A 25,896-nucleotide genomic window follows, 5' to 3' on the forward strand; every position below is an offset into this window, starting at 1 on the left:
GCCCTCCCAGACTGGGGGAGACGGTGGAAGGGGGAGTTAGCTGACCTCCCAGACTGGGGGAGACGGTGGCAGGGGGAGTTAGCTGACCTCCCAGACTGGAGGAGACGGTGGGAGGGGGAGTTAGCTGACCTCCCAGACAGCAGGAGACGGTGGAAGAGGGAGTTAGCTGGCCTCCCAGACTGCGGGAGACGGTGGGAGAGGGAGTAAGCTGACCTCCCAGACTGGGGGACGATGGTGGGTGGGGGAGTTAGCTCACCTCCCGGACTGGGGGAGACGGTGAGAGGGGGAGTAAGCTAACCTCCCAGACTGGGGGAGACGGTGGGAGAGGTAGTTAGCTGACCTCTCAGACTGGGGGAGACGGTGGGAGGGGGAGTTAGCTCACTTTCCAGACTGGGGTAGATGGTGGGAGGGGGAGTTAGCACACCTCCCAGACTGGGGGAGACAGTGGGAGGGGGAGTTAGCTCACCTGCCGGAATGATGGAGACGGTGGGAGGGGGAGTTAGCTGACCTCCCGGACTGGGGGAGACGGTGGCAGGGGGAGTTAGCTGACCTCCCAGACTGTGGGAGACATTGGGAGGGGGAGTTAGCTGACCTCCTAGACTGGGGGAGACGGTGGGTGGGGAGTTAGCTGCCCTCCCAGACTGGGGGAGACGGTGGGAGGGGGAGTTAGCTGACCTCCCAGACTGGGGGAGACGGTGGCAGGGGGAGTTAGCTGACCTCCCAGACTGGAGGAGACAGTGGGAGGGGGAGTTAGCTGACCTCCCAGACAGCAGGAGACGGTGGAAGGGGGAGTTAGCTGACCTCCCGGACTGGGGGAGATGGTGCGAGGGGGAGTAAGCTGACCTCCCAGACTGGGGGACGATGGTGGGTGGGGGAATTAGCTCACCTTCCAGACTGGGGTAGATGGTGGGAGGGGGAGTTAGCACACCTCCCAGACTGGGGGAGACAGTGGGAGGGGGAGTTAGCTGACCTCCCGGACTGGGGGAGACGGTGGGAGGGGGAGTTAGCTGACCTCCCGGACTGGGGGAGACGGTGGCAGGGCGAGTTAGCTGACCTCCCAGACTGGGGGAGACAGTGGGAGGGGGAGTTATCTGACCTCCCGGACTGGGGGAGACGGTGGGAGGGGGAGTTAGCTGACCTCCCAGACTGGGGGAGACGGTGGGAGGGGGAGTTAGCTGACCTCCCAGACTGCGGGAGACGGTGGGAGGGGGAGTTAGCTGACCTCCCAGACTGGGGGAGACGGTGGGAGGGGGAGTTAGCTGACCTCACAGACTGGGGGAGACGGTGGGAGGGGGAGTTAGCTGACCTCCCCAACTGGAGGAGACGGTGGGAGGGGGAGTTAGCGGACCTCCCAGACTGGGGGATATGGTGGGAGGGGGAGTTAGCTGACCTCCTAGACTGGGGGAGACGGTGGGAGGGGGAGTCCTTCCGGTATTTGGGAATTCAAATCTTTCACGATATAGAAGACACGTTTGTGTACAATACGGGAGGGCGTTATCTGGGATGGGAGACTCCATCCAATTTTGGAAGAAGCTGCCGCTATCACTGAGGGGGAGGGTAGCGCTCTGCAAAATGGTGGTACTACCGAGGCTACTCTATTATTTCACTAATATTTCCTATGTGATTAAAGGGTGTTTTTCTGGATGCTGGATGAGAAGATTGGGGAATTGTGGAATGCAGGGAGGAGAGAGGTGTCGCTGGCGACTGTGCAGTGCCCAAGCTCAACGGTGGTCCCAATTTACCCGACTATGAGGCATACTTTATGGTGGCATAGCTCCAGGCGGTGTTGGAGTGGGGGGACTCTAAGGGGGAGTTACTGAGGGGATTGGTGGGGACAGGGGCGATGAATGTGTTTCAGACGGTACAGGCGGTGTGGAATCCAAGTCGCGGGGTGGCATAGTGTAGATTTGCCATGGAGTGCAGACCCAAAGCTACGGCAAATCATTGGGAGAGTTGGACCTGGATGGCTACGGGAGAAAGGGGGCCGGACAGTGGGGGACCTATTTGAGGGAGGAAAACTGATTATGTTGGCAGAGTGGAGTGCGCGGTATAAGATTTCTAAGGGGCATTTTCTTATATATGGGGCGGTGGCTAAAAGGCCTGCGGCAATATGGGAGGAGACACCTGAAGAACCGGGCACGAGTCCGCTGATCCAGGCGCTGATGGATCAGGACAGGTGCGGGGCCAAAATCTCCTGCATTTACCAAGCAGTGAGGAGCGAGATCCCCCTGAAGGAACTGGCAGTAAAGAGGAAGTGGGAAGAGGGTGGGGTTGCCAGATATCTGAGAAGGAGTGGGCAAACATGTGGGAACAGGTCCGTAAGGTCTCGAGAAATGCTAGGTTTCAACTCATTCAGTTCAATATACTGCACAGGGTTTATGTGACCCCCAGCAAGCTTCATGTTATGGATGACACCCTCAGCCAGGATTGCCCGCGTGGTGGGACAGGTCCAGCAGGGAGCGGGCACATGATCTGGGGGTGCATGGCTATTGCACACTGCAGAGGGTTTATGTGACCCCCACCAAGCTCCATGCTATGAATGACACCCTCAGCCAGGACTGCCCTCGTGGTGGGAGGGGTCCGGCAGGGCGCTGGCACATGATCTGGGGGTGCATGGCTATTGCACACTGCAGAGGGTTTATGTGACCCCCACCAAGCTCCATGCTATGAATGACACCCTCAGCCAGGACTGCCCACGTGGTGGGACGGGTCCGGCAGGGCGCGGGCACATGATCTGGGGGTGCATGGCTATTGCACACTGCACAGGGTTTATGTGACCCCTCCCAAGCTCCATGCTATGAATGACACCCTCAGCCAGGACTGCCCTCGTGGTGGGAGGGGTCCGGCAGGGCGCTGGCACATGATCTGGGGGTGCATGGCTATTGCACACTGCAGAGGGTTTATGTGACCCCCACCAAGCTCCATGCTATGAATGACACCCTCAGCCAGGACTGCCCGCGTGGTGGGACGGGTCCTGCAGGGCGCGGGCACATGATCTGGGGGTGCATGGCTATTGCACACTGCAGAGGGTTTATGTGACCCCCACCAAGCTCCATGCTATGAATGACACCCTCAGCCAAGACTGCCCGCGTGGTGGGACGGGTCCGGCAGGGCGCGGGCACATGATCTGGGGGTGCATGGCTATTGCACACTTCAGAGGGTATATGTGACCCCACCCAAGCTCCATGCTATGAATGACACCCTCAGCCGGGACCACCCGCGTGGTGGGACGGGTCCAGCAGGGCGCGGGCACATGATCTGGGGGTGCATGGCTATTGCACACGCCCAAGCTCCATGTCAACAGCGACCCTGAGCAGTAGGAAGGGGTAACAGCAACCCTGAGCAGGAAGCGGTAACAGCAATCCTGAGCAGGAGGAAGGGGCAACAGCGACCCTGAGCAGGAGGAAGGGGTAACAGCGACCCTGAGCAGGAGGAAGGGGCAACAGCGACCCTGAGCAGGAGGAAGGTGTAACAGCGACCCTGAGCAGGAGGAAGGGGTAACAGCGACCCTGAGCAGGAGGAATGCGTAACAGTGACCCTGAGCAGGAGGAATGCGTAACAGCGACCCTGAGGAGGAGGAAGGGGTAACAGCGACCCTGAGCAGGAGGAAGTTGTAACAGCGACCCTGAGCAGGAGGAAGGGGTAACAGCGACCCTGAGAAGGAGGAAGGGGTAACAGCGACCCTGAGCAGGAGGAAGGGGTAACAGTGACCCTGAGCAGGAGGAAGGCTAACAGCGACCCTTAGCAGGAGGAAGGTGTAACAGCGACCCTGCGCAGGAGGAAGGGGTAACAGCGACCCTGAGCAGAAGGAAGGGGTAACAGTGACCCTGAGCAGGAGGAAGGGGTAACAGCGACCCTGAGCAGGAGGAAGGCGTAACAGCGACCCTGAGCAGGAGGAAGGGGTAACAGCGACCCTGAGCAGGAGGAAGGTGTAACAGCGACCCTGAGCAGGAGGAAGGGGTAACAGTGGACTGGAGCCAAATGCTGAATGAGCGGTGTTCCTCAGCAGATATGAACCCCCCATGAGGGGGAATGGGGAGGCAAAACAATCAAGGCAGGGGGAGGAGGAAGTGGGGTTGGGGCAGAGAGAGGGAGGCTGGGAGATCGAGAGGAGGAAGGGAAAGCAAAAGGTTACTGTACACTGTATTTGGTTGAAAGGCACCATTATGAACCATGTATTTGGTTGTGGGGTTTGTGGACCAGGGGGAACCCGAAATAATAAATGAACCAGAAGGGAAGTAAGGGGGGGTATGGGTGGGATGGGCAGCTATGTTGGGTTGTTATGGTTTGTTTGTCAATAGAAATATTGTTAAAATAATTAAACAGGGCCCCTTGTGGAGGGGATGGAATGACTGCAGGTCCCAGCATAGCAAGCAAACCTGCAGCAGCTTCTCACCAGGAAGTATACACAGCTGCAGTAGGTGCATTAACCCACTGCGCTGGCAACCCCTGTCTCCCCTTCCACCGAGACCTGGAAACTAGATGTCTAGGATGCCTTCTGTTGGCCTATTACATCCATTTCTCACACATTTCAGAGGATATGTAGATCATTGTTTTTTAAATTCTGATTTTTTTGGTATAAAACAAGCGTTGCACACATTTTAAAAATAATGTATGATTTAGTTAACAGAAAAAGAAACAAATAGATTAATAAGGCAGGCTTCTTTCCTCTTCCAGGTTGCTTCTGTGGACTGTTAAGGATTTTTAAATGTAACTACTGTGCTCTCCGGGGTGAGAGGTTTCTCAGGCTGTTGCTGTCGCGCCCCTGACATGGGCAGTCGGCTACTGCTCGCCCCCCACCTGTCAAGACACACAATATCCTGTTGTGCCCACCCCTTGGCTAAATAACTGAGGCCAGACCGGTTTTCCTCCTTTGTGGCATAACAAGGCTGTAGTTTATTTATAAACATTTCACACTATCACATTATTACAGTCCCAGGTGATGGCAGCAGCTTTCTGTGTACACCTTCCTTGGCACCCCCCTTTTCACCTTTCTCTGCTCCTTCCTTTATATCCAGCCAGCTCTCTTTTACTTATCCATTCCTTTCCAGCATACTTAGGTCACCACTCCCCGAACCTCCCAGAGCCCCGGTCTGGGCAACACACATTGGCCGGCGCCGCTGATGGGCTGCAGGGGGCGCCGTCCCCGCACCTCTCAGAGCCTCAGGCTGAGCAACACACATTGGCGGGTGCCGCTGCTGGGCTGCAGGGGGCGCCGTCCCCGCACCTCTCAGAGCCTCAGGCTGAGCAACACACATTGGCGGGTGCCGCTGCTGGGCTGCAGGGGGCGCCGTCCCCGCACCTCTCAGAGCCTCAGGCTGAGCAACACACATTGGCGGGTGCCGCTGCTGGGCTGCAGGGGGCGCCGCTGCTGAGCTACAGGGGGCGCCGCTGATGGGCTGCAGGGGGCGCCGCTGCTGGGCTACAGGGGGCGCCGTTCTGCTTTCCTTTTCCACCAGCCCAAGCTAGAATCTGATGCCCGTGGGAGATGCCCCTCCTTTTTATACCATACAGGCCCCCACCATTGGGTTACCCCCTCTTCTTTATACCGTACGGGCCCCTGCTGTGAGGTTACCCCATCCTCTTTATACCGTATGGGCCCCCGCTGTTAGGTTACCCCCTCCTCTTTATACCGTATGGGCCCCCGCTGTTAGGTTACCCCCCTCCTCTTTATACCGTACAGGCCCCGCTGTTAGGTTACCCCCTCCGCTTTATACCGTATGGGCCCCCGCTGTTAGGTTACCCCCTCCTCTTTATACCGTATGGGCCCCCGCTGTTAGGTTACCCCCTCTGTTTTATACCGTATGGGCCCCCGCTGTTAGGTTACCCCCTCCGCTTTATACTGTACGGGCCCCCGCTGTTAGGTTACCCCCTCCGCTTTATACCGTACGGGCCCCCGCTGTTAAGTTACCCCCTCCTCTTTATACCGTATGGGCCCCCGCTGTTAGGTTACCCCCTCCTCTTTATACCGTATGGGCCCCCGCTGTTAGGTTACCCCCTCCTCTTTATACCGTATGGGCCCCCGCTGTTAGGTTACCCCCTCCGCTTTATACCGTACGGGCCCCCGCTGTTAGGTTACCCCCTCCTCTTCATACCGTATGGGCCCCCGCTGTTAGGTTACCCCCTCCTCTTTATACTGTACGGGCCCCCGCAGTTAGGTTACCCCCTCCTCTTTATACCGTACGGGCCCCTGCTGTTAGGTTACCCCATCCTCTTTATACCGTATGGGCCCCCGCTGTTAGGTTACCCCCTCCTCTTTATACCGTATGGGACCCCCGCCGTTAGGTTACCCCCTCCTCTTTATACCGTACGGGCCCCCGCTGTTAGGTTACCCCCTCCTCTTTATACCATACGGGGCCCCCGCTGTTAGGTTACCCCCTCCTCTTTATACCGTGCAGCCCCCGCTGTTAGGTTACACCCTCCTCTTTATACCGTGCAGCCCCCGCTGTTAGGTTACACCCTCCTCTTTATACCGTACGGGCCCCCGCTGTTAGGTTACCCCCTCCTCTTTATACCGTACGGGCCCCCGCTGTTAGGTTACCCCCTCCTCTTTATACCGTACGGGCCCCCGCTGTTAGGTTACCCCCTCCTCTTTATACCGTACGGGCCCCCGCTGTTAGGTTACCCCCTCCTCTTTATACCGTACGGGCCCCCGCTGTTAGGTTACCCCCTCCTCTTTATACCGTACGGGCCCCCGCTGTTAGGTTACCCCCTCCGCTTTATACCGTACGGGCCCCCGCTGTTAGGTTACCCCCTCCTCTTTATACCGTACGGGCCCCGCTGTTAGGTTACCCCTCATCTTTATACCGTGCGGGCCCCCGCTGTTAGGTTACCCCCTCCTCTTTATACCGTGCAGCCCCCGCTGTTAGGTTACCCCTCATCTTTATACCGTGCGGGCCCCCGCTGTTAGGTTACCCCCTCCTCTTTATACCGTGCAGCCCCCGCTGTTAGGTTACCCCTCATCTTTATACCGTGCGGGCCCCTGCTGTTAGGTTACCCCCTCCTCTTTATACCGTACGGGCCCTCGCTGTTAGGTTACCCCCTCCTCTTTATACCGTATGGGACCCCCGCCGTTAGGTTACCCCCTCCTCTTTATACCGTACGGGCCCCGCTGTTAGGTTACCCCCTCCTCTTTATACCGTATGGGACCCCCACCGTTAGGTTACCCCCTCCTCTTTATACCATACGGGCCCCCACGTTAGGTTACCCCCTCCTTTTAATACAGTACGGGACCCCCGCTGTTAGGTTACCCCCTCCTCTTTATAACGTACGGGCCCCCGCTGTTAGGTTACCCCCTCCTCTTTATACCTTACGGGCCCCACTGTTGGGTTACCCCCTCCTCTTTATACCGTACAGGCCCCCGCTGTTAGGTTACCCCCTCCTCTTTATACCGTATGGGCCCCCGCTGTTAGGTTACCCCCTCCTCTTTATACCGTACGGGCCCCCGCTGTTAGGTTACCCCCTCCTCTTTATACCGTATGGGCCCCCGCTGTTAGGTTACCCCCTCCTCTTTATACCGTGCAGCCCCCGCTGTTAGGTTACCCCCCCTCTTTATACTGTACGGGCCCCGCTGTTAGGTTACCCCCTCCTCTTTATACCGTACGGGCCCCGCTGTTAGGTTACCCCCTCCTCTTTATACCGTATGGGCCCCCGCTGTTAGGTTACCCCCTCCTCTTTATACCGTACGGGCCCCGCTGTTAGGTTACCCCCTCCTCTTTATACCGTACGGGCCCCGCTGTTAGGTTACCCCCTCCTCTTTATACCGTACGGGCCCCGCTGTTAGGTTACCCCCTCCTCTTTATACCGTATGGGCCCCCGCTGTTAGGTTACCCCCTCCTCTTTATACCGTGCAGCCCTCGCTGTTAGGTTACCCCCTCCTCTTTATACCTTACGAGCCCCCGCTGGTGGGTTACCCCCTCCTCTTTACACCGTACGGGCCCCTGCTGTTAGGTTACCCCCTCCTCTTTATACCGTACGGGCCCCCACTGTTAGGTTACCCCCTCCTCTTTATACCGTGCAGCCCCCGCTGTTAGGTTACCCCTTCCTCTTTATACCGTACGGGCCCCGCTGTTAGGTTACCCCCTCCTCTTTATACCGTACGGGCCCCGCTGTTAGGTTACCCCCTCCTCTTTATACCGTACGGGCCCCGCTGTTAGGTTACCCCCTCCTCTTTATACCTTACAGGCCCCCGCTGTTAGGTTACCCCCTCCTCTTTATACCGTACGGGCCCCGCTGTTAGGTTACCCCCTCCTCTTTATACCGTATGGGCCCCCGCTGTTAGGTTACCCCCTCCTCTTTATACCGTGCAGCCCTCGCTGTTAGGTTACTCCCTCCTCTTTATACCTTACGAGCCCCCGCTGGTGGGTTACCCCCTCCTCTTTACACCGTACGGGCCCCTGCTGTTAGGTTACCCCCTCCTCTTTATACCGTACGGCCCCCGCTGTTAGGTTACCCCTTCCTATTTATACCGTACGGGCCCCGCTGTTAGGTTACCCCTTCCTCTTTATACCGTACGGGCCCCGCTGTTAGGTTACCCCCTCCTCTTTATACCGTACGGGCCCCCGCTGTTAGGTTACCCCCTCCTCTTTACGGGCCCCGCTGTTAGGTTACCCCCTCCTCTTTATACCGTACGGGTCCCGCTGTTAGGTTACCCCCTCCTCTTTATACCATGCAGCCCCCGCTGTTAGGTTACCCCCTCCTCTTTACGGGTCCCCGCTGTTAGGTTACCCCCTCCTCTTTACGGGCCCCCGCGGTTAGGTTACCGGGGAGGTTAGTTTAGCCACTGCTCGATCGCCTGAGTTACCGCCACAGGAAGAAGGGTTTCCCTATCCTACTATTCACGCCCTCACCTTCTTAGGGCGTCCTCCAAGTTCAGCAAACCAGGTACCCGCCCATATCCGACAGGTGACCCCCGTCCTTCTCATAGTGCCCTGTCCTTCTGCACTAATGCCCTATTGTTCAGAAACCAGCCCCTTGCACAATGCTGGCATTGCCACGTGGAGCTTCTTCTGGACTTCCCAGCAGCTGCCACGGACTAGGCCTCACTACATATAAACCTCGCAAGTGGTTCTGCCCACATCCCATGGTCTCGCTCAGCGCCTCCCGCGCCCCAGGGCACCTCTACCCAATGGGAGCAGGGCACCCACTCCTAGGGGGATAATCGGCATTTTTACCCCTCTCATTCTGGCCGGGGCCCCTTTCATTTAGGTGCCATGTCTCCCCAACCTGCTCAGCAAAGTTACTCCGCTGCAATGACCCGACTATGTGAGCTAACGTTCCTCCCTCCCCCCGGGAGGTGTAGGGGCCCGTGCCCGGCCCGCAAGCAATGCACAGATGGGAGACACTCGTTCTGTGTCGCCACTTCCTTGCCCAACAGTCGCCACTCTCGTTTCGGGGGTCATGCCCCCACTCGTAGCCAGCCTGGTTCATGTTTAAAGCTTGAAGCTTGACCCCCAGCGCACAGCAGGGGCCTCACCTGGCTGGATGTGTTCTTCCTCACTTACCCCGGGCAGCCGAGAGCAGCTCCTGGCAGCTGGTGGTGCCCAGCTACCCAGGCTCTTCTGGCACAGCACCTGGCAATTCCAGGCAGCCTCCAGCCCAATTACTACCCGACCCGGCCCTGCCCAGCTGCCAGGATCGGACCCATATCGCAGCACCCCAGTTCCTAAACTGCACCCCCACCAGAGGATCACGAAGCATCACAATCAGGCAGGACTGGCCTACAGGGCAATGGGCCCATGGCCGAACTAAAAATGCAAAATGCTTGTGTGGGTCCGTTATTTGGGCCCAAGTGGGCCACTTTTTTGGCCAGTGTGCGCAAGTTTGATGAGTTACTTCAGCTAATAGATTTTGCCCAGTGTTGCTGAATAAACATTCTTTAAAATGCGCAATTTGCATCACATTTTATCAAAAAAGCTCCCCCTTGAGTACTATTCACAGAGTGTCACAAGAGGAATGAATTCCCATTTGCAACTCCGGGCCACTTTTCCGTTGGTGCCCGAGACAATGTTATGCCCCAGTCCGACCCTGATCACAATGAGGGCCTGCGCCGAGGTTTCCAACCGTGCACTCAAGGTCAGGCATCTAAACTCCCGGCGGCACTCCCTGCCCCCGTGCCATTAACCCCCCCCCCCCCCCCCCCCCCCAATGTTCCAAACCACACTCTCCATCTTCATGCACTGGCGCAGGAGCGCCATTTAAATACAATATCATTTCCTTTCACACTCACACCTTCCAACCCCTAGGGGGCACTGTCCCTTCTCTTGCTGTCCCACTGAAGAACACCCCCAGCCCCATCGTGTCTGGGGGCCAGAGCACGGCTCCTGGCAGCGGAAAGAGTAGGGCGCAAAATGCCCCTGCAGCTCTTGAAGGCCCCCCCTCCCCCCCAGGGAGCCCGAGGGAGCATGGGAGCGACAAATGCGCACATTCCACGGGAGTGGCAAATGCGCACATTCCACGGGAGCGGCAAATGCGCACATTCCATGGAGCGGCAAATGCGCACATTCCACGGGAGAGGCAAATGCGCACATTCCACGGGAGCGGCAAATGCGCACATTCCACGGGAGCGGCAAATGCGCACATTAAAATGGAGCGGCAAATGCGCACATTCCAATGGAGCGGCAAATGCGCACATTCCACGGGAGCAGAAAATGCGCACATTCCAAAGGAGTGGCAAATGCGCACATTCCACGGGAGCGGCAAATGCGCACATTCCAATGGAGAGGCAAATGCGCACATTCCAATGGAGAGGCAAATGCGCACATTCCAATGGAGCGGCAAATGCGCACATTCCAATGGAGAGGCAAATGCGCACATTCCAATGGAGAGGCAAATGCGCGCATTCCAATGGGAGCGGCAAATGCGCACATTCCACGGGAGCGGCAAATGCGCACATTCCACGGGAGCGGCAAATGCGCACATTCCAATGGAGCGGCAAATGCGCACATTCCAATGGAGAGGCAAATGCGCACATTCCAATGGGAGGGCAAATGCGCACATTCCACGGGAGCGGCAAATGCGCACATTCCACGGGAGCGGCAAATGCGCACATTCCAATGGAGAGGCAAATGCGCACATTCCACGGGAGCAGCAAATGCGCACATTCCACGGGAGCGGCAAATGCGCACATTCCACGGGAGCGGCAAATGCGCACATTCCACGGGAGCGGCAAATGCGCACATTCCAATGGAGAGGCAAATGCGCACATTCCACAGGAGCGGAAAATGCGCACATTCCAATGGAGAGGCAAATGCGCACATTCCAATGGAGAGGCAAATGCGCACATTCCACGGGAGCGGAAAATGCGCACATTCCACGGGAGCGGCAAATGCGCACATTCCACGGGAGCGGCAAATGCGCACATTCCACGGGAGCGGCAAATGCGCACATTCCAATGAGAGCGGAAAATGCGCACATTCCACGGGAGCGGCAAATGCACACATTCCAATGGGAGCGGAAAATGCGCACATTCCACGGGAGCGGCAAATGCGCACATATTCCACGGGAGCGGCAAATGCGCACATTCCACGGGAGCGGCAAATGCGCACATTCCAATGGGAGCGGCAAATGCGCACATTCCACGGGAGCGGAAAATGCGCACATTCCACAGGAGTGGCAAATGCGCACATTCCACGGGAGCGGCAAATGTGCACATTCCATTGGGAGCGGCAAATGCGCACATTCCACACGAGCGGCAAATGCGCACATTCCAATGGGAGCGGCAAATGCGCACATTCCAAAGGGAGCGGCAAATGCGCACATTCCACGGGAGTGGCAAATGCGCACATTCCAATGGAGAGGCAAATGCACACATTCCACAGGAGCGGCAAATGCGCACATTCCAAAGGGAGCGGCAAATGCGCACATTCCAATGGAGCGGCAAATGCGCACATTCCACGGGAGCGGCAAATGCGCACATTCCAATGGAGCGGCAAATACGCACATTCCACGGGAGCGGCAAATGCGCACATTCCAATGGAGCGGCAAATGCGCACATTCGACGGGAGCGGCAAATGCGCACATTCCACGGGAGCGGAAAATGCGCACATTCCAGTGGAGTGGCAAATGCGCACATTCCAATGGAGAGGCAAATGCACACATTCCACAGGAGCGGCAAATGTGCACATTCCAAAGGGAGCGGCAAATGCGCACATTCCAATGGAGCGGCAAATGCGCACATTCCACGGGAGCGGCAAATGCGCACATTCCAATGGAGCGGCAAATACGCACATTCCACGGGAGCGGCAAATGCGCACATTCCAATGGAGCGGCAAATGCGCACATTCCAATGGAGAGGCAAATGTGCACATTCGACGGGAGCGGCAAATGCGCACATTCCACGGGAGCGGCAAATGCGCACATTCCACGGGAGCGGCAAATGCACACATTCCAATGGAGCGGCAAATGCGCACATTCCAATGGAGAGGCAAATGTGCACATTCCACGGGAGCGGCAAATGCGCACATTCCACGGGAGCGGCAAATGCGCACATTCCACGGGAGCGGCAAATGCGCACATTCCAATGGGAGCGGAAAATGCGCACATTCCACGGGAGCGGCAAATGCGCACATTCCACGGGAGCAGCAAATGCGCACACTGCAATGGGAGCGGCAAATGCGCACATTCCAATGGGAGCGGCAAATGCGCACATTCCACGGGAGCGGCAAATGCGCACATTCCACGGGAGCGGCAAATGCGCACATTCCAATGAGAGCGGAAAATGCGCACATTCCACGGGAGCGGCAAATGCACACATTCCAATGGGAGCGGAAAATGCGCACATTCCACGGGAGCGGCAAATGCGCACATATTCCACGGGAGCGGCAAATGCGCACATTCCACGGGAGCGGCAAATGCGCACATTCCAATGGGAGCGGCAAATGCGCACATTCCACGGGAGCGGAAAATGCGCACATTCCACAGGAGTGGCAAATGCGCACATTCCACGGGAGCGGCAAATGTGCACATTCCATTGGGAGCGGCAAATGCGCACATTCCACACGAGCGGCAAATGCGCACATTCCAATGGGAGCGGCAAATGCGCACATTCCAAAGGGAGCGGCAAATGCGCACATTCCACGGGAGTGGCAAATGCGCACATTCCAATGGAGAGGCAAATGCACACATTCCACAGGAGCGGCAAATGCGCACATTCCAAAGGGAGCGGCAAATGCGCACATTCCAATGGAGCGGCAAATGCGCACATTCCACGGGAGCGGCAAATGCGCACATTCCAATGGAGCGGCAAATACGCACATTCCACGGGAGCGGCAAATGCGCACATTCCAATGGAGCGGCAAATGCGCACATTCGACGGGAGCGGCAAATGCGCACATTCCACGGGAGCGGAAAATGCGCACATTCCAGTGGAGTGGCAAATGCGCACATTCCAATGGAGAGGCAAATGCACACATTCCACAGGAGCGGCAAATGCGCACATTCCAAAGGGAGCGGCAAATGCGCACATTCCAATGGAGCGGCAAATGCGCACATTCCAATGGAGCGGCAAATACGCACATTCCACGGGAGCGGCAAATGCGCACATTCCAATGGAGCGGCAAATGCGCACATTCCAATGGAGAGGCAAATGCGCACATTCGACGGGAGCGGCAAATGCGCACATTCCACGGGAGCAGCAAATGCGCACATTCCACGGGAGCGGCAAATGCGCACATTCCAATGGAGCGGCAAATGCGCACATTCCAATGGAGAGGCAAATGTGCACATTCCACGGGAGCGGCAAATGCGCACATTCCAATGGAGCGGCAAATGCGCACATTCCAATGGAGCGGCAAATGCGCACATTCCACGGGAGCGGCAAATGTGCACACTCCAATGGAGAGGCAAATGCACACATTCCACGGGAGCGGCAAATGCGCACATTCCAATGGAGCGGCAAATGCGCACATTCCAATGGGAGCGGCACATGCGCACATTCCAATGGAGAGGCAAATGCGCACATTCCATGGGAGCGGCAAATGCACACATTCCACGGGAGCGGCAAATGCGCACATTCCACGGGAGCGGCAAATGCGCACATTCCAATGGAGCGGCAAATGCGCATATTCCAATGGGAGCAGCAAATGCGCACATTCCAATGGAGAGGCAAATGCGCACATTCCAATGGAGCGGCAAATGCGCACATTCCACGGGAGCGGCAAATGCGCACATTCCACGGGAGCGGCAAATGCGCACATTCCAATGGGAGCGGCAAATGCGCACATTCCAATGGAGCGGCAAATGCGCACATTCCAATGGAGAGGCAAATGCGCACATTCCAATGGAGCGGCAAATGCGCACATTCCACGGGAGCGGCAAATGCGCACATTCCACGGGAGCGGCAAATGCGCACATTCCAATGGAGCGGCAAATGCGCACATTCCACGGGAGCGGCAAATGCGCACATTCCACGGGAGCGGCAAATGCGCACATTCCAGTGGAGAGGCAAATGCGCACATTCCAATGGAGAGGCAAATGCGCACATTCCAGTGGAGCGGCAAATGCGCACATTCCAATGGAGAGGCAAATGCGCACATTCCAGTGGAGCGGCAAATGCGCACATTCCAATGGAGCGGCAAATGCGCACATTCCAATGGAGAGGCAAATGCGCACAATGCAATGGAGCGGCAAATGCGCACATTCCAATGGAGCGGCAAATGCGAACATTCCACGGGAGCGGCAAATGCGCACATTCCACGGGAGCGGCAAATGCGCACATTCCAGTGGAGAGGCAAATGCGCACATTCCAATGGAGAGGCAAATGCGCACATTCCAGTGGAGCGGCAAATGCGCACATTCCAATGGAGAGGCAAATGCGCACATTCCAGTGGAGCGGCAAATGCGCACATTCCAATGGAGCGGCAAATGCGCACATTCCAATGGAGAGGCAAATGCGCACAATGCAATGGAGCGGCAAATGCACACATTCCAATGGAGCGGCAAATGCGCACAATGCAATGGAGCGGCAAATGCGCACATTCCACGGGAACGGCAAATGCGCACATTCCAATGGAGAGGCAAATGCGCACATTCCACGGGAGCGGCAAATGCACACATTCCAGTGGTGATCGGTGCCAGGGTGAAAGGGGGTGTCCACATTGTAGCTGGTACCCACTTCTCCAGGCCCCTTTCATATGAAAGGGTTGAAAGGCCCTGATCAGTCCCTGTTGTCCGATACCCGCGTCCCTCCTTTCCTTCCCTGGACGTGCCGCCCCCCCGCCCCACCCCCATCTCTGTTATCTTTGACACGGCCCCTTTATACCTCTGGGAGGCGGCCCCTTTATACCTCTGGGAGGCTGGCCCTGCTCACTGCTGCTGTGCTTTCCCAGCTGAGAGGCACCATAACTTACTGAAGCCCTACAGTGGCTCAAAGCGCCTCGAGGAACAGGGACTCCACATGTGAAAGGCACCCCCACTTTGCAATTTCTGGTATTAATAGTAATTAGCTGCCACACCAGATGATTCCCAAACACAGCATGCATTCCTGCTAATTACCCTCAGGTGGCGCTACGGCATCGAATGCCGTGAGCGCCGCCACCCACACTGCCAGCCCACCCGGGCAAGCGCTGCGATGCACTGTGATGTGCACACACACACACATGCTTTCCAAATGCACCTCATTTTGATACCAGAAACTTGGCCTCAGCCCTTAACGTAACCGCTCACAGACCTCGCGCTCCGAGGAGCCAAACACCCCCTGGGTACAGCACACTGTGCACAGTGGAGCACACCCACACTGAAGATATGCCGAAATTTAGACGCTTATAGTGGAATAATCCGTCGTGCGTGGCAAAGGTGGTGATTCCTCTCGATTCTGGATGGAGTACCATCTGGTGGTACCCTTGATTCAGGTCTACTTTGGAGAAGAGAGTGGACTTATTCAGTTGAACAATCATGTCCTCAATTCTGGGGCCTGGGTGTCGTTCACGCTGAATCTTGGTGTTGGCTAATCGCATGTCCACACAGAGTCTGAGTCGTCCTCCATCCTTTGGCACTATGACCAGTGGAGAGACCCACGGGGTCGAGCCCGTAGCTGGTTCGATTATTCCGTCTTCCAGGAGTTGTCCGAGTTCAGCTGACACTGCGGGTTGGAGGTGGAAACCAACCCTCCTTGGATGTTGTGGAACGGGTCGGACAGTGGGATCAATATGGAGTTTCACTGGGGGTCCTTTTAGTTTCCCTAGGCCCTTGCAGATGAGAGGGAATTCTTTCACAATGGTGTCTTCTGACATCGTGTCTGTACACGCGGGCCCTGATCAGGCGTTGGACACGCTTTCTCTTGTCTCAAGTGTTGGTTCTGTCGAGTGGATTTTGTCACCTTCTTGCACGCGTGTGTCTGAGGCCTAGGCAGGAGGTGGTTCTATAGCTGAGAAGGCATCTTCCTTTGGTCAGACTGCGAATGACGTGAATGCTCGTCATGGTGGAGTGGTTGTCGTGGATGAGACGACGACCGAATGAGCCAATTGTTTGCAGGGGGTTTGCAGCGCCCCATTGGTATATCTTGGAATCGGATGACATCAGGGCCGGTTTGTTGGGAATCTGGTGAAACTTCTTCTCACCCATTATGTTGTCAGTGGCTCCTGAGTCGACTAGGAAACAGAATTGTCTCCCTCCTATATCCACCGGTATCTTGGGTGCTTCCCGTGCTTCTCCTTTCTTCATGATCAGATTGACAAATTCATCATGCTGATATTGGTCATACTGATAAGACTTCATGTTTGAAACCTTGTAGGTCCGCTGCATAGTGGTGATGTGTTGGGGGTCCATCATATTCATCTCTTATGTGGAATACTTGCTCGTATCCTTCTCTTCCTTGGATCTCATCAGTCGGGTAGACATCTTCGACCACTCTGACGTACCTTCTTGGGTTTTGGTAATATGGCTGTGTTTGGTAGGCTTGAGCTTGTGGGTTTCCGTTGGGTATTTTGAATTGAGGGGCAACAGGTGGTCTTTGCATTGGAAATGGTCTGCATTCCCTGCAGAGTGAGTGAAAGTGTCAATCTCTGCCGCAGTTGCCACATCTCTTGGACAGTGCGGGGCAAGTCCCTGCGTGAGGGAAAGCCATCCCACAGCGGTAGCATTGGCGTTGGGTTCTCAGCGTTATTGAATAGTTGCGATTGGGGGCTCTCTCAGTCGTTCTGGTGGTGTTGGCCTGCATTGCCGCTATCATTTCATTCTTGTCCTGTTTTGTCGAAGTGGTGCCTGTTACCTGTGTCACTTGTTTTTCCACCCCTTCTAAAATCCTTGCCATCTGGCTTACTTCTTCTATGGTGATCAGTTTTTTGAGGAGTTGCTTCTTTAGGGTCTGGGATACACATTACTTGCCGGTCAAGTGGCACAGCGAGTAGAGCGCTCGCTTTGACACCCACCGTGGGTAATAATAAGCAGCGCTCAGATACCTGAGGGTTCGTAGCGCTATGTAAATGACAAATTATTATTATTATTATTATTATTACTCTCAGACGTATGGCCTCATCAAGCGAGAAGGCATGGAATTGGCAGTTCACTCCTTTTATTCGTAGATTCGTCAACGGTCTCATTGATCCTTTGCGTGCACTGATTCAATATGTACCTTTTATAGTCTCTGTTGGGCTCAATTACCAGTCTTCTGTTCAGTGCCGCGATTAGTGCTGGGAAGTCAGCTTGTTCAGCCGTTGGGATGGTTTTCAACAGGACTTTGATGTCATTCCCTGCTAGGTTTAGAAACATGCTGTGTAGTCTTGGTGACTTTTCTTCCCCCGCAGCATCTATGAAGATATTAAAGTCTTCTATCCACTCAACCCACCTTGGGCCCCTGTCCACTTGTGGCATCATGGAGAAAGGGGGGGCATGCGCCATGCCGTGGTTGCTGTGCTCCCTGTAGGAGTTGGAGGGGTTGGAGCTTGCTGATCTTGGGGCGAGCTCATGGTGAGCTGGTGGTGGTGAGTGGGGTGTGTGGTACTGTTGGTCATCTTGAGTCAGGCCCCTTGTGGTTGCAGCAGGTGGATGGGCTTGGCCCTGCTGTCTTATGTGGTGGCTGTAGATGCGGGGTATCACCCACCTTTCTCAAGAGTCTGCTGGAGTCTGGTGGGCCTTGGTTGCGACTGCTGTCGGATTACCGTGCAGTCGATGTGTGGGGGCACTTCACGTGCACCCTGGACGAGTTGTCTTCGCCGGCGTGGAGTTGACGCTGGAGGATGGGCCACATGGAGTTGAGGTGTGCCCTGGATTGAGAAAAGCTTGAGCTTGGGATCATGCGCTCCTCTGTGTAGATGGATGGGCCTGGGATCAGACGTGCTGCTGTGCACGTGGCTTGCACGTGTTCATGGAGGAGAGCGGCCTCAGGCCCGACTGGCCGCCGGTGGCGTACGTGTTATTGTTCGCATGGCCGTGTGTGCACAGAGGAGGGAGGGCGGGCCTCAGATCAGGTCACAGTGTGGAGGAGGAGGAGGAGAAGGGCGGGTTTGGGATCACACGCGCCGGCAATGTAAAGCGGGCCGGGATCGGTCCGTTGACTGTGGGAGGAGGAGGCGGGCCTGGGATGAGGCGCGGGCGCCAGCGGGCTGGAGGTGCCTGCGGTGTGCTTCCGAGCAGGATCGCTGCCGGAAGATGGAGGACGAGGACTCGGCGGTCCTGGAGAGTACCTCGTCGCCAGTTGTTGGGCCCGGATGGGCCACTGAAAGAAGGACAGACACGCCGAGGTTGTGTGCACATCTTTCTTTATTCTCTGCACAACATAAACTAACCTAGAACATTCCCTCCCCCTTGCGTTCCCCGTCACATGACGCTACTCACGTGACACGGCGTCGGTCTCTTAAGGAGACACGAATGCTGTGACACCTTCCTTCCACGGGCAACTGCAGGCACAGCACACTGTGCACAGCAGAGCACCCCCACACTGGGTGGCCGAGAGACCCCTTCCTTCCACGGTAAGCTGCGGGCACAGCACACTGTGCACAGTGAAGCACACCCACACTGGGTGGCCAAGAGACCCCTTCCTTCCACGGGCAGCTGTGGGCACAGCACACTGTGCACAGCAGAGCACACCCACACTGGGTGGCCAAGAGACCCCTTCCTTCCACGGGCAGCTTCGGGCATAGTGCACTGTGCACAGCAGAGCACACCCACACTGGGTGGCCGAGACACCCCTTCCTTCCACGGTAAGCTGCGGGCACAGCACACTGTGCACAGTGAAGCACACCCACACTGGTTGGCCGAGAGACCCCTTCCACGGGCAGCTGTGGGCACAGACAGCACACTGTGCACAGCGGAGCACGAGCACACTGGGTGGCCGAGAGACCCCTTCCTTCCACGGGAAGCTGCGGGCACAGCACACTGTGCACAGCGGAGCACACCCACACTGGGTGGCCGAGAGAACCCTTCCTTCCATGGGAAGCTGCGGGTACAGCACACTGTGCACAGCGAAGCACACCCCCACTGGGTGGCCGAGAGACCCCTTCCTTCCACGGGCAGCTGCGGGCATAGCGCACTGTGCACAGCGGAGCACACCCACACTGGGTGGCCGAGAGACACCTTCCTTCCACGGGAAGCTGCGGGCACAGCACACTGTGCACAGTGAAGCACACCCAGACTAGGTGGCCAAGAGACCCCTTCCTTCCACAGGCAGCTGTGGGCACAGCACACTGTGCACAGCGAAGCACGAGCACACTGGGTGGCCGAGAGACCCCTTCCTTCCACAGGCAGCTGCGGGCACAGCACACTGTGCACAGCGGAGCACACCCACACTGGTTGACCGAGAGACCCCTTCCTTCCACGGGCAGCTGCGGGCACAGCACACCATGCACAGTGGAGCACACCAACACTGGGTGACCGAGAGAACCCTTCCTTCCACGGGCAGCTGCGGGCATAGTGCACTGTGCACAGGGGAGCACACTGGGTGGCCGAGAGACCCATTCCTTCCAGGAGCAGCTGCGGGCACAGCACACTGTGCACAGCGGAGCACACCCACACTGGGTGGCCGAGAGGCCCCTTCCTTCCACAGGCAGCTGCGGGCATAGTACACTGTGCACAACGGGGCACACCCACACTGGGTGGCCGAGAGACCCCTTCCTTGCATGGGCAGCTGCGGGCACAGCACACTGTGCACATCGCACTGTGCACAGCGGAGCACAGACACACTGGGTGGCCGAGAGACCCCTTCCTTCCACAGGCAGCTGCGGGCACAGCGCACCGTGCACAGCAGAGCACAAGCAAGGGCATAGCACACTGTGCACAACGGACAACACCCACAATGGGTGGCCGATAGACCCCTTCTTTCCACGGGCAGCTGCGGGCACAGCACACCGTGCAAAGCGGAGCACACCCACAATGGGTGACCGAGAGACCCCTTCCTTCCATGGGCAGCTGCGGGCACAGCACACCATGCACAGTGGAGCACACCAACACTGGGTGACCGAGAGAACCCTTCCTTCCATGGGCAGCTGCGGGCATCGCGCACTGTGCACAGGGGAGCACACTGGGTGGCCGAGAGACCCATTCCTTCCAAGAGCAGCTGCGGGCACGGCACACTGTACACAGCAGAGCACACCCACACTGGGTGGCCGAGAGACCCCTTCCTTCCACAGGCAGCTGCAGGCATAGCACACTGTGTACAACGGAGCACACCCACACTGGGTGGCCGAGAGACCCCTTCCTTCCATGGGAAGCTGAGGGCACAGCACACTGTGCACAGCGGAGCACACCCACACTGGGTGGCTGAGAGACCCCTTCCTTCCACAGGCAGCTGCGGGCACAGCACACTGTTCCCAGCAGAGCACAGACACACTGGGTGGCTGAGAGACCCCTTCCTTCCACAGGCAGCGGTGGGCATAGCACACTGTGCACAGCGGAGCACACTGGGTGGCCAAGAGACCCATTCCTTCCAAGGGCAGCTGCGGGCACAGCATACCATGCACAACAGAGCACACCCACACTAGGTGGCCGAGAGACGTCTTCCTTCCATGGGCAGCTGCAGGCGCAGCACACCGTGCACAGCGGAGCACAGCCACACTGGGTGGCCGAGAGAACCCTTCCTTCCACGGGCAGTTGCGGGCACAGCACATCGTGCACAACAGAGCACACCCACACTAGGTGGCCGAGAGACCCCTTCCTTCCACAGGCAGCTGCGGGCATAGCACACCGTGCACAGCAGAGCACACCCACACTAGGTGGCTGAGAGACCCCCAGAGTGTCCTAATGTTGCAATGAATGGATACTTGCACAGGCCCAGCCACAGGCGCCTCTAGACCCTGAAATCGTAGGTGTGGGGGCGGGAAGGTGCCCCTGGGGTGGCACCACGTGCTGTCCACCCATCTCTGCCCACTAGTCTCCCACTCACCACCATGTTGATAGCTCATCCCTCATGTGGCCGCTTTGCTGTAGCAGAGCTGCCAGAGAGGCAAGGCCTTTCAAACGCTCACAAGCAACTCTGCACATTTCCTTCTAACACAAAAACCGCCCAGGGCACAACACAAACACCAAGCACAACACTGCGGAAAAACCACCCTGCTGGCGGCATGGCGACCACGCAGAGCACAAACATTGCCCTCAAACACCCAGGCAGCCTTCCCGAACCTTGCCCTCAAATACACAGGCAGCCATCTCAAAGGGACCACCCAGGGCACAAACACCCAGGCAGCCTTCCCGCTGGGACCACCCAGGGCTCAAGCATCGCCCTCAAACACCCAGGCAGCCTTCCCGCGGCGGCCACCCAGAGCACAAGCATCACCCTCAAACACCCAGGCAGCCTTCCCACGTCGACCACCCAGGGCAAAAGCATCACCCTCAAACACCCAGGCAGCCTTCCCGCGGCGGCCATCCAGGGCACAAGCATCGCCCTCGAACACCCAGGCAGCCTTCCCCTGGGGACCACCCAGGGCACAAGCATTGCCCTCAAAAACACAGGCAGCCTTCCCGCGGCGGCCACCCAGGGCACAAGCATGGCCCTCAAACACCCAGGCATCCTTCCCACAGCAACCACCCAGGGCACAAGCATCGCTCCTCAAACACGCCTGCAGCCTTCCTGCAGGGACCACCCGGGCACAACCATCACCCTCAAACACCCAAGCAGCCTTTCCACTGCGACTACCCAGGGCACAAGCATTACCCTCAAACACCTAGGCAGCCTTCCCACATCGACCACCCAGGGCAAAAGCATCACCCTCAAACACCCAGGCAGCCTTCCCGCTGGGACCACCCAGGGCTCAAGCATCGCCCTCAAACACCCAGGCAGCCTTCCCGCGGCGGCCACCCAGGGCACAAGCATCACCCTCAAACACCCAGGCAGCCTTCCCACGTCGACCACCCAGGGCAAAAGCATCACCCTCAAACACCCAGGCAGCCTTCCCGCGGCGGCCATCCAGGGCACAAGCATCGCCCTCGAACACCCAGGCAGCCTTCCCCTGGGGACCACCCAGGGCACAAGCATTGCCCTCAAAAACACAGGCAGCCTTCCCGCGGCGGCCACCCAGGGCACAAGCATGGCCCTCAAACACCCAGGCATCCTTCCCACAGCAACCACCCAGGGCACAAGCATCGCTCCTCAAACACGCCTGCAGCCTTCCTGCAGGGACCACCCGGGCACAACCATCACCCTCAAACACCCAAGCAGCCTTTCCACTGCGACTACCCAGGGCACAAGCATTACCCTCAAACACCTAGGCAGCCTTCCCACGTCGACCACCCAGGGCAAAAGCATCACCCTCAAACACCCAGGCAGCCTTCCTGTGGCGACCACCCAGGGCACAAGCATCGCCCTCAAATACTCAAACACCCAGGCAGCCTTCCCGTGGTGACCACCCAGGGCACAAGCATCGCCCTCAAACACCCAGGCAGCCTTCCCGCGGGGACCACCCAGGGCACAATCATCCCCCTCAAACACCCAGGCAGCCTTCCTGCGGTGCCCCCCCATTGCACAAGCATCGCCCTCAAACACCCAGGCAACCTTCCCCGTGGCGGCCACCCAGGGCACAAGCATCGCCCTCAAACACCCAGGCAGCCTTCCCGCGGCGGCCACACAGGGCACAAGCATCGCGCTCAAACACCCAGGCAGCCTTCCCGCAGCGACCACCCATGGCACAAGCATCGTCCTCAAACACCCAGGCAGCCTTCCCACAGTAACCACCCAGGGCACAAGCATCGCCCTCAAACACGCAGGCAGCCTTCCTGCGGGGACCACCCGGGCACAACCATCACCCTCAAACACCCAAGCAGCCTTTCCACGGCGACTACCCAGGGCACAAGCATTGCCCTCAAACACCCAGGCAGTCTTCCCGCGGGGACCACCCGGGGCACAAGCATCGCCTCAAATACGCCGGCAGCCTTCCTGCAGGGACCACCCAGGCACAACCATCACCCTCAAACACCCAAGCAGCCTTTCCACTGCGACTACCCAGGGCACAAGCATTACCCTCAAACACCCAGGCAGCCTTCCCACGTCGACCACCCAGGGCAAAAGCATCACCCTTAAGCACCCAGGCAGCCTTCCTGCGGCGACCACCCAGGGCACAAGCATCGCCCTCAAACACCCAGGCAGCTTTCCCGCGGGGACCACCCAGGGCACAAACACCCCCCTCAAACACCCAGGCAGCCTTCCTGCGGCGCCCCCCCCATTGCACAAGCATCGCCCTCAAACACCCAGGCAACCTTCCCAGTGGCGGCCACCCAGGGCACAAGCATCGCCCTCAAACACCCAGGCAGCCTTCCCGTGGGGACCACCCAGGGCACAAGCATTGCCCTCAAAAGCACAGGCAGCCTTCCCGCGGGGGCCACCCAGGGCACAAGCATGGCCCTCAAACACCCAGGCAGCCTTCCTGCGGCGGCCACCCAGGGCACAAGCATGGCCCTCAAACATCCAGGCAGCCTTCCCGCGGCGGCCACACAGGGCACAAGCATCGCGCTCAAACACCCAGGCAGCCTTCCCGCAGCGACCACCCAGAGCACAAGCATCACCCTCAAACACCCAAGCAGCCTTTCCACGGTGACTACCCAGGGCACAAGCCTTGCCCTCAAACACCCAGGCAGTCTTCCTGCGGGGATCACCCGGGTACAACCATCACCCTCAAACACCCAAGCAGCCTTTCCACGGCGACTACCCAGGGCCCAAGCATTGCCCTCAAACACCCAGGCAGCCTTCCGGCGGTGACTACCCAGGGCACACGCATTGCCCTCAAACACCCAGGGAGCCTTCCCGCAGCAGCCAGCAAGGACACAAGCATCACCCTCAAACACCCAGGCAGCCTTCCCGCGGTAGCCAGCCAGGGCACAAGCATCGCCCTCAAACACCCAGGCAGCCTTCCCGCGGGGACCACACAGGGCACAAGCATTGCCCTCAAACACCCAGACAGCCTTCCCGCGGGGACCACTCAGGGGACAAGCATCGCCCTCTAACACCCAGGCAGCCTTCACATGGCGACTACCCAGGGCACAAGCATTGCCCTCAAACACCCAGGCAGCCTTCCCGCGGGAACCACCCAGAGCACAAGCATCACCCTCAAACACCCAGGCAGCCTTCCCGCGGCGGCCCCCCGGGGCACAAGCATTGCCCTCAAACACCCAGGCAACCTTCCCGCAGCAACCAACCAGGGCACAAGCATCGCCCTCAAACACCCAGGCAGCCTTCCCGCGGCGGCCACCCAGGGTACAAGCATTGCCCTCAAACACTGAGGCAACCTTCCTGCGTCGGCCACCCAGGGCACAAGCATGGCCCTCAAACATCCAGACAGCCTTCCCGCGGCGACCACCCAGGGCACACGCATCGCCCTCAAACATCCAGACAGCCTTCCCGCGGCGGCCACCCAGGGCACAAGCATCACCCTCAAACACCCAGGCAGCCTTCCCGCAGCGACCACCCACGCCACAAGCATTGCCCTCAAACACCCAGGCAGCCTTCCCGTGCAAAGAACAAGGAACACTGTCGCCAGCAGTAAAATCATCCCACCTAAACCAAAACAAAGTGCAAGACCCCTTCCTTCCTATACTTCGGGGTACAATAAGCATGTCTATGTAAAGCGCTTTGGATAAAAGCGCTATATAAAAAACAAGTTATTATTATTATACTGCCAATTTCACTGGGGAAAACCCTGAAAGCGCCATGTCCGTTTCACACGCAATCAAGCCTCAGGTGTGGGAATGAAAGTGCACTGAGGTTGGTGCAGCTAAACTGTACTCTCTGAATACAATAAGCCGTAGAAAGAGGGACATCCCTTCCCAGGAGGAGTGACAGGTGCGTGGGGAAGAAGGTTAAAGGAGGAAACACACACAGAAAACTGCCCCTTGGGGTGAATTCTCTAAAGGACTGCATTCACTTTTAGACTAAAAATGAAGGGGAAAGGAGGGTCCTGGAAGCCATGGTGCCCTCCCCAGGGCTCCTTACCCCTGTCCTGATCTCACAGGAAGTGTCCCAGGGCTCAGTCATGGTCTCCCCGCTCTGTGCTCTCCTCCTGTCTGGTCTGCACTCTCCTCCTGTCTGGTCTGCGCTCTCCTCCTGTCTGGTCTGCGCTCTCCTCTTGTCTGGTCTGCACTCTCCTCCTGTCTGGTCTGCGCTCTCCTCCTGTCTGGTCTGCGCTCTCCCTCCTGTCTGATCTGCACTCTCCTGTCTGGTCTGCACTCTCCTCCTCCCTGGGCTGCACTCTCCTCCTCCCTGCTGCACTCTCCTCCTCCCTGGTCTGCACTCTCCTCCTCCCTGGTCTGCACTCCTCCTGTCTGGTCTGCGCTCTCTTCCTGTCTGGTCTGCGCTCTCTTCCTCTCTGATCTGCACTCTCCTGGTCTGCTCTGTGCTCTCCTCTGTCTGGTCTGCACTCTCCTCCTCCCTGGTCTGCACTCTCCTCCTCCCTGGGCTGCACTCCTCCTCTCTGGTCTGAGCTCTTCGGTGCAGCCCGAGAAGATGGGAAGGTGGGAAAGTGAAAGTGAAAGTAACATGGG

General features: G+C 57.9%; 1 protein-coding gene across 1 annotated transcript in view; it reads right to left on the reverse strand.

Annotated features, from left to right (window-relative positions):
• Positions 1-25,626, reverse strand: part of LOC138522064 (proteasome subunit beta type-9-like) — a 122,030-nt gene extending 96,404 nt beyond the window's left edge. The window contains exon 1 of the mRNA XM_069635304.1: positions 25,349-25,626. Within this exon, the coding sequence (XP_069491405.1) occupies positions 25,349-25,390 (42 nt within the window). The 5' untranslated portion in view covers positions 25,391-25,626. The remainder of the gene's footprint in view (positions 1-25,348) is intronic.
• Positions 25,627-25,896: the final 270 nt, after the last annotated feature.

This window comes from Ambystoma mexicanum, chromosome 13 (genome assembly GCF_040938575.1).
Source record: "Ambystoma mexicanum isolate Mex_15411 chromosome 13, UKY_AmexF1_1, whole genome shotgun sequence".
NCBI classification, from domain to species: Eukaryota; Metazoa; Chordata; class Amphibia; order Caudata; family Ambystomatidae; genus Ambystoma; species Ambystoma mexicanum.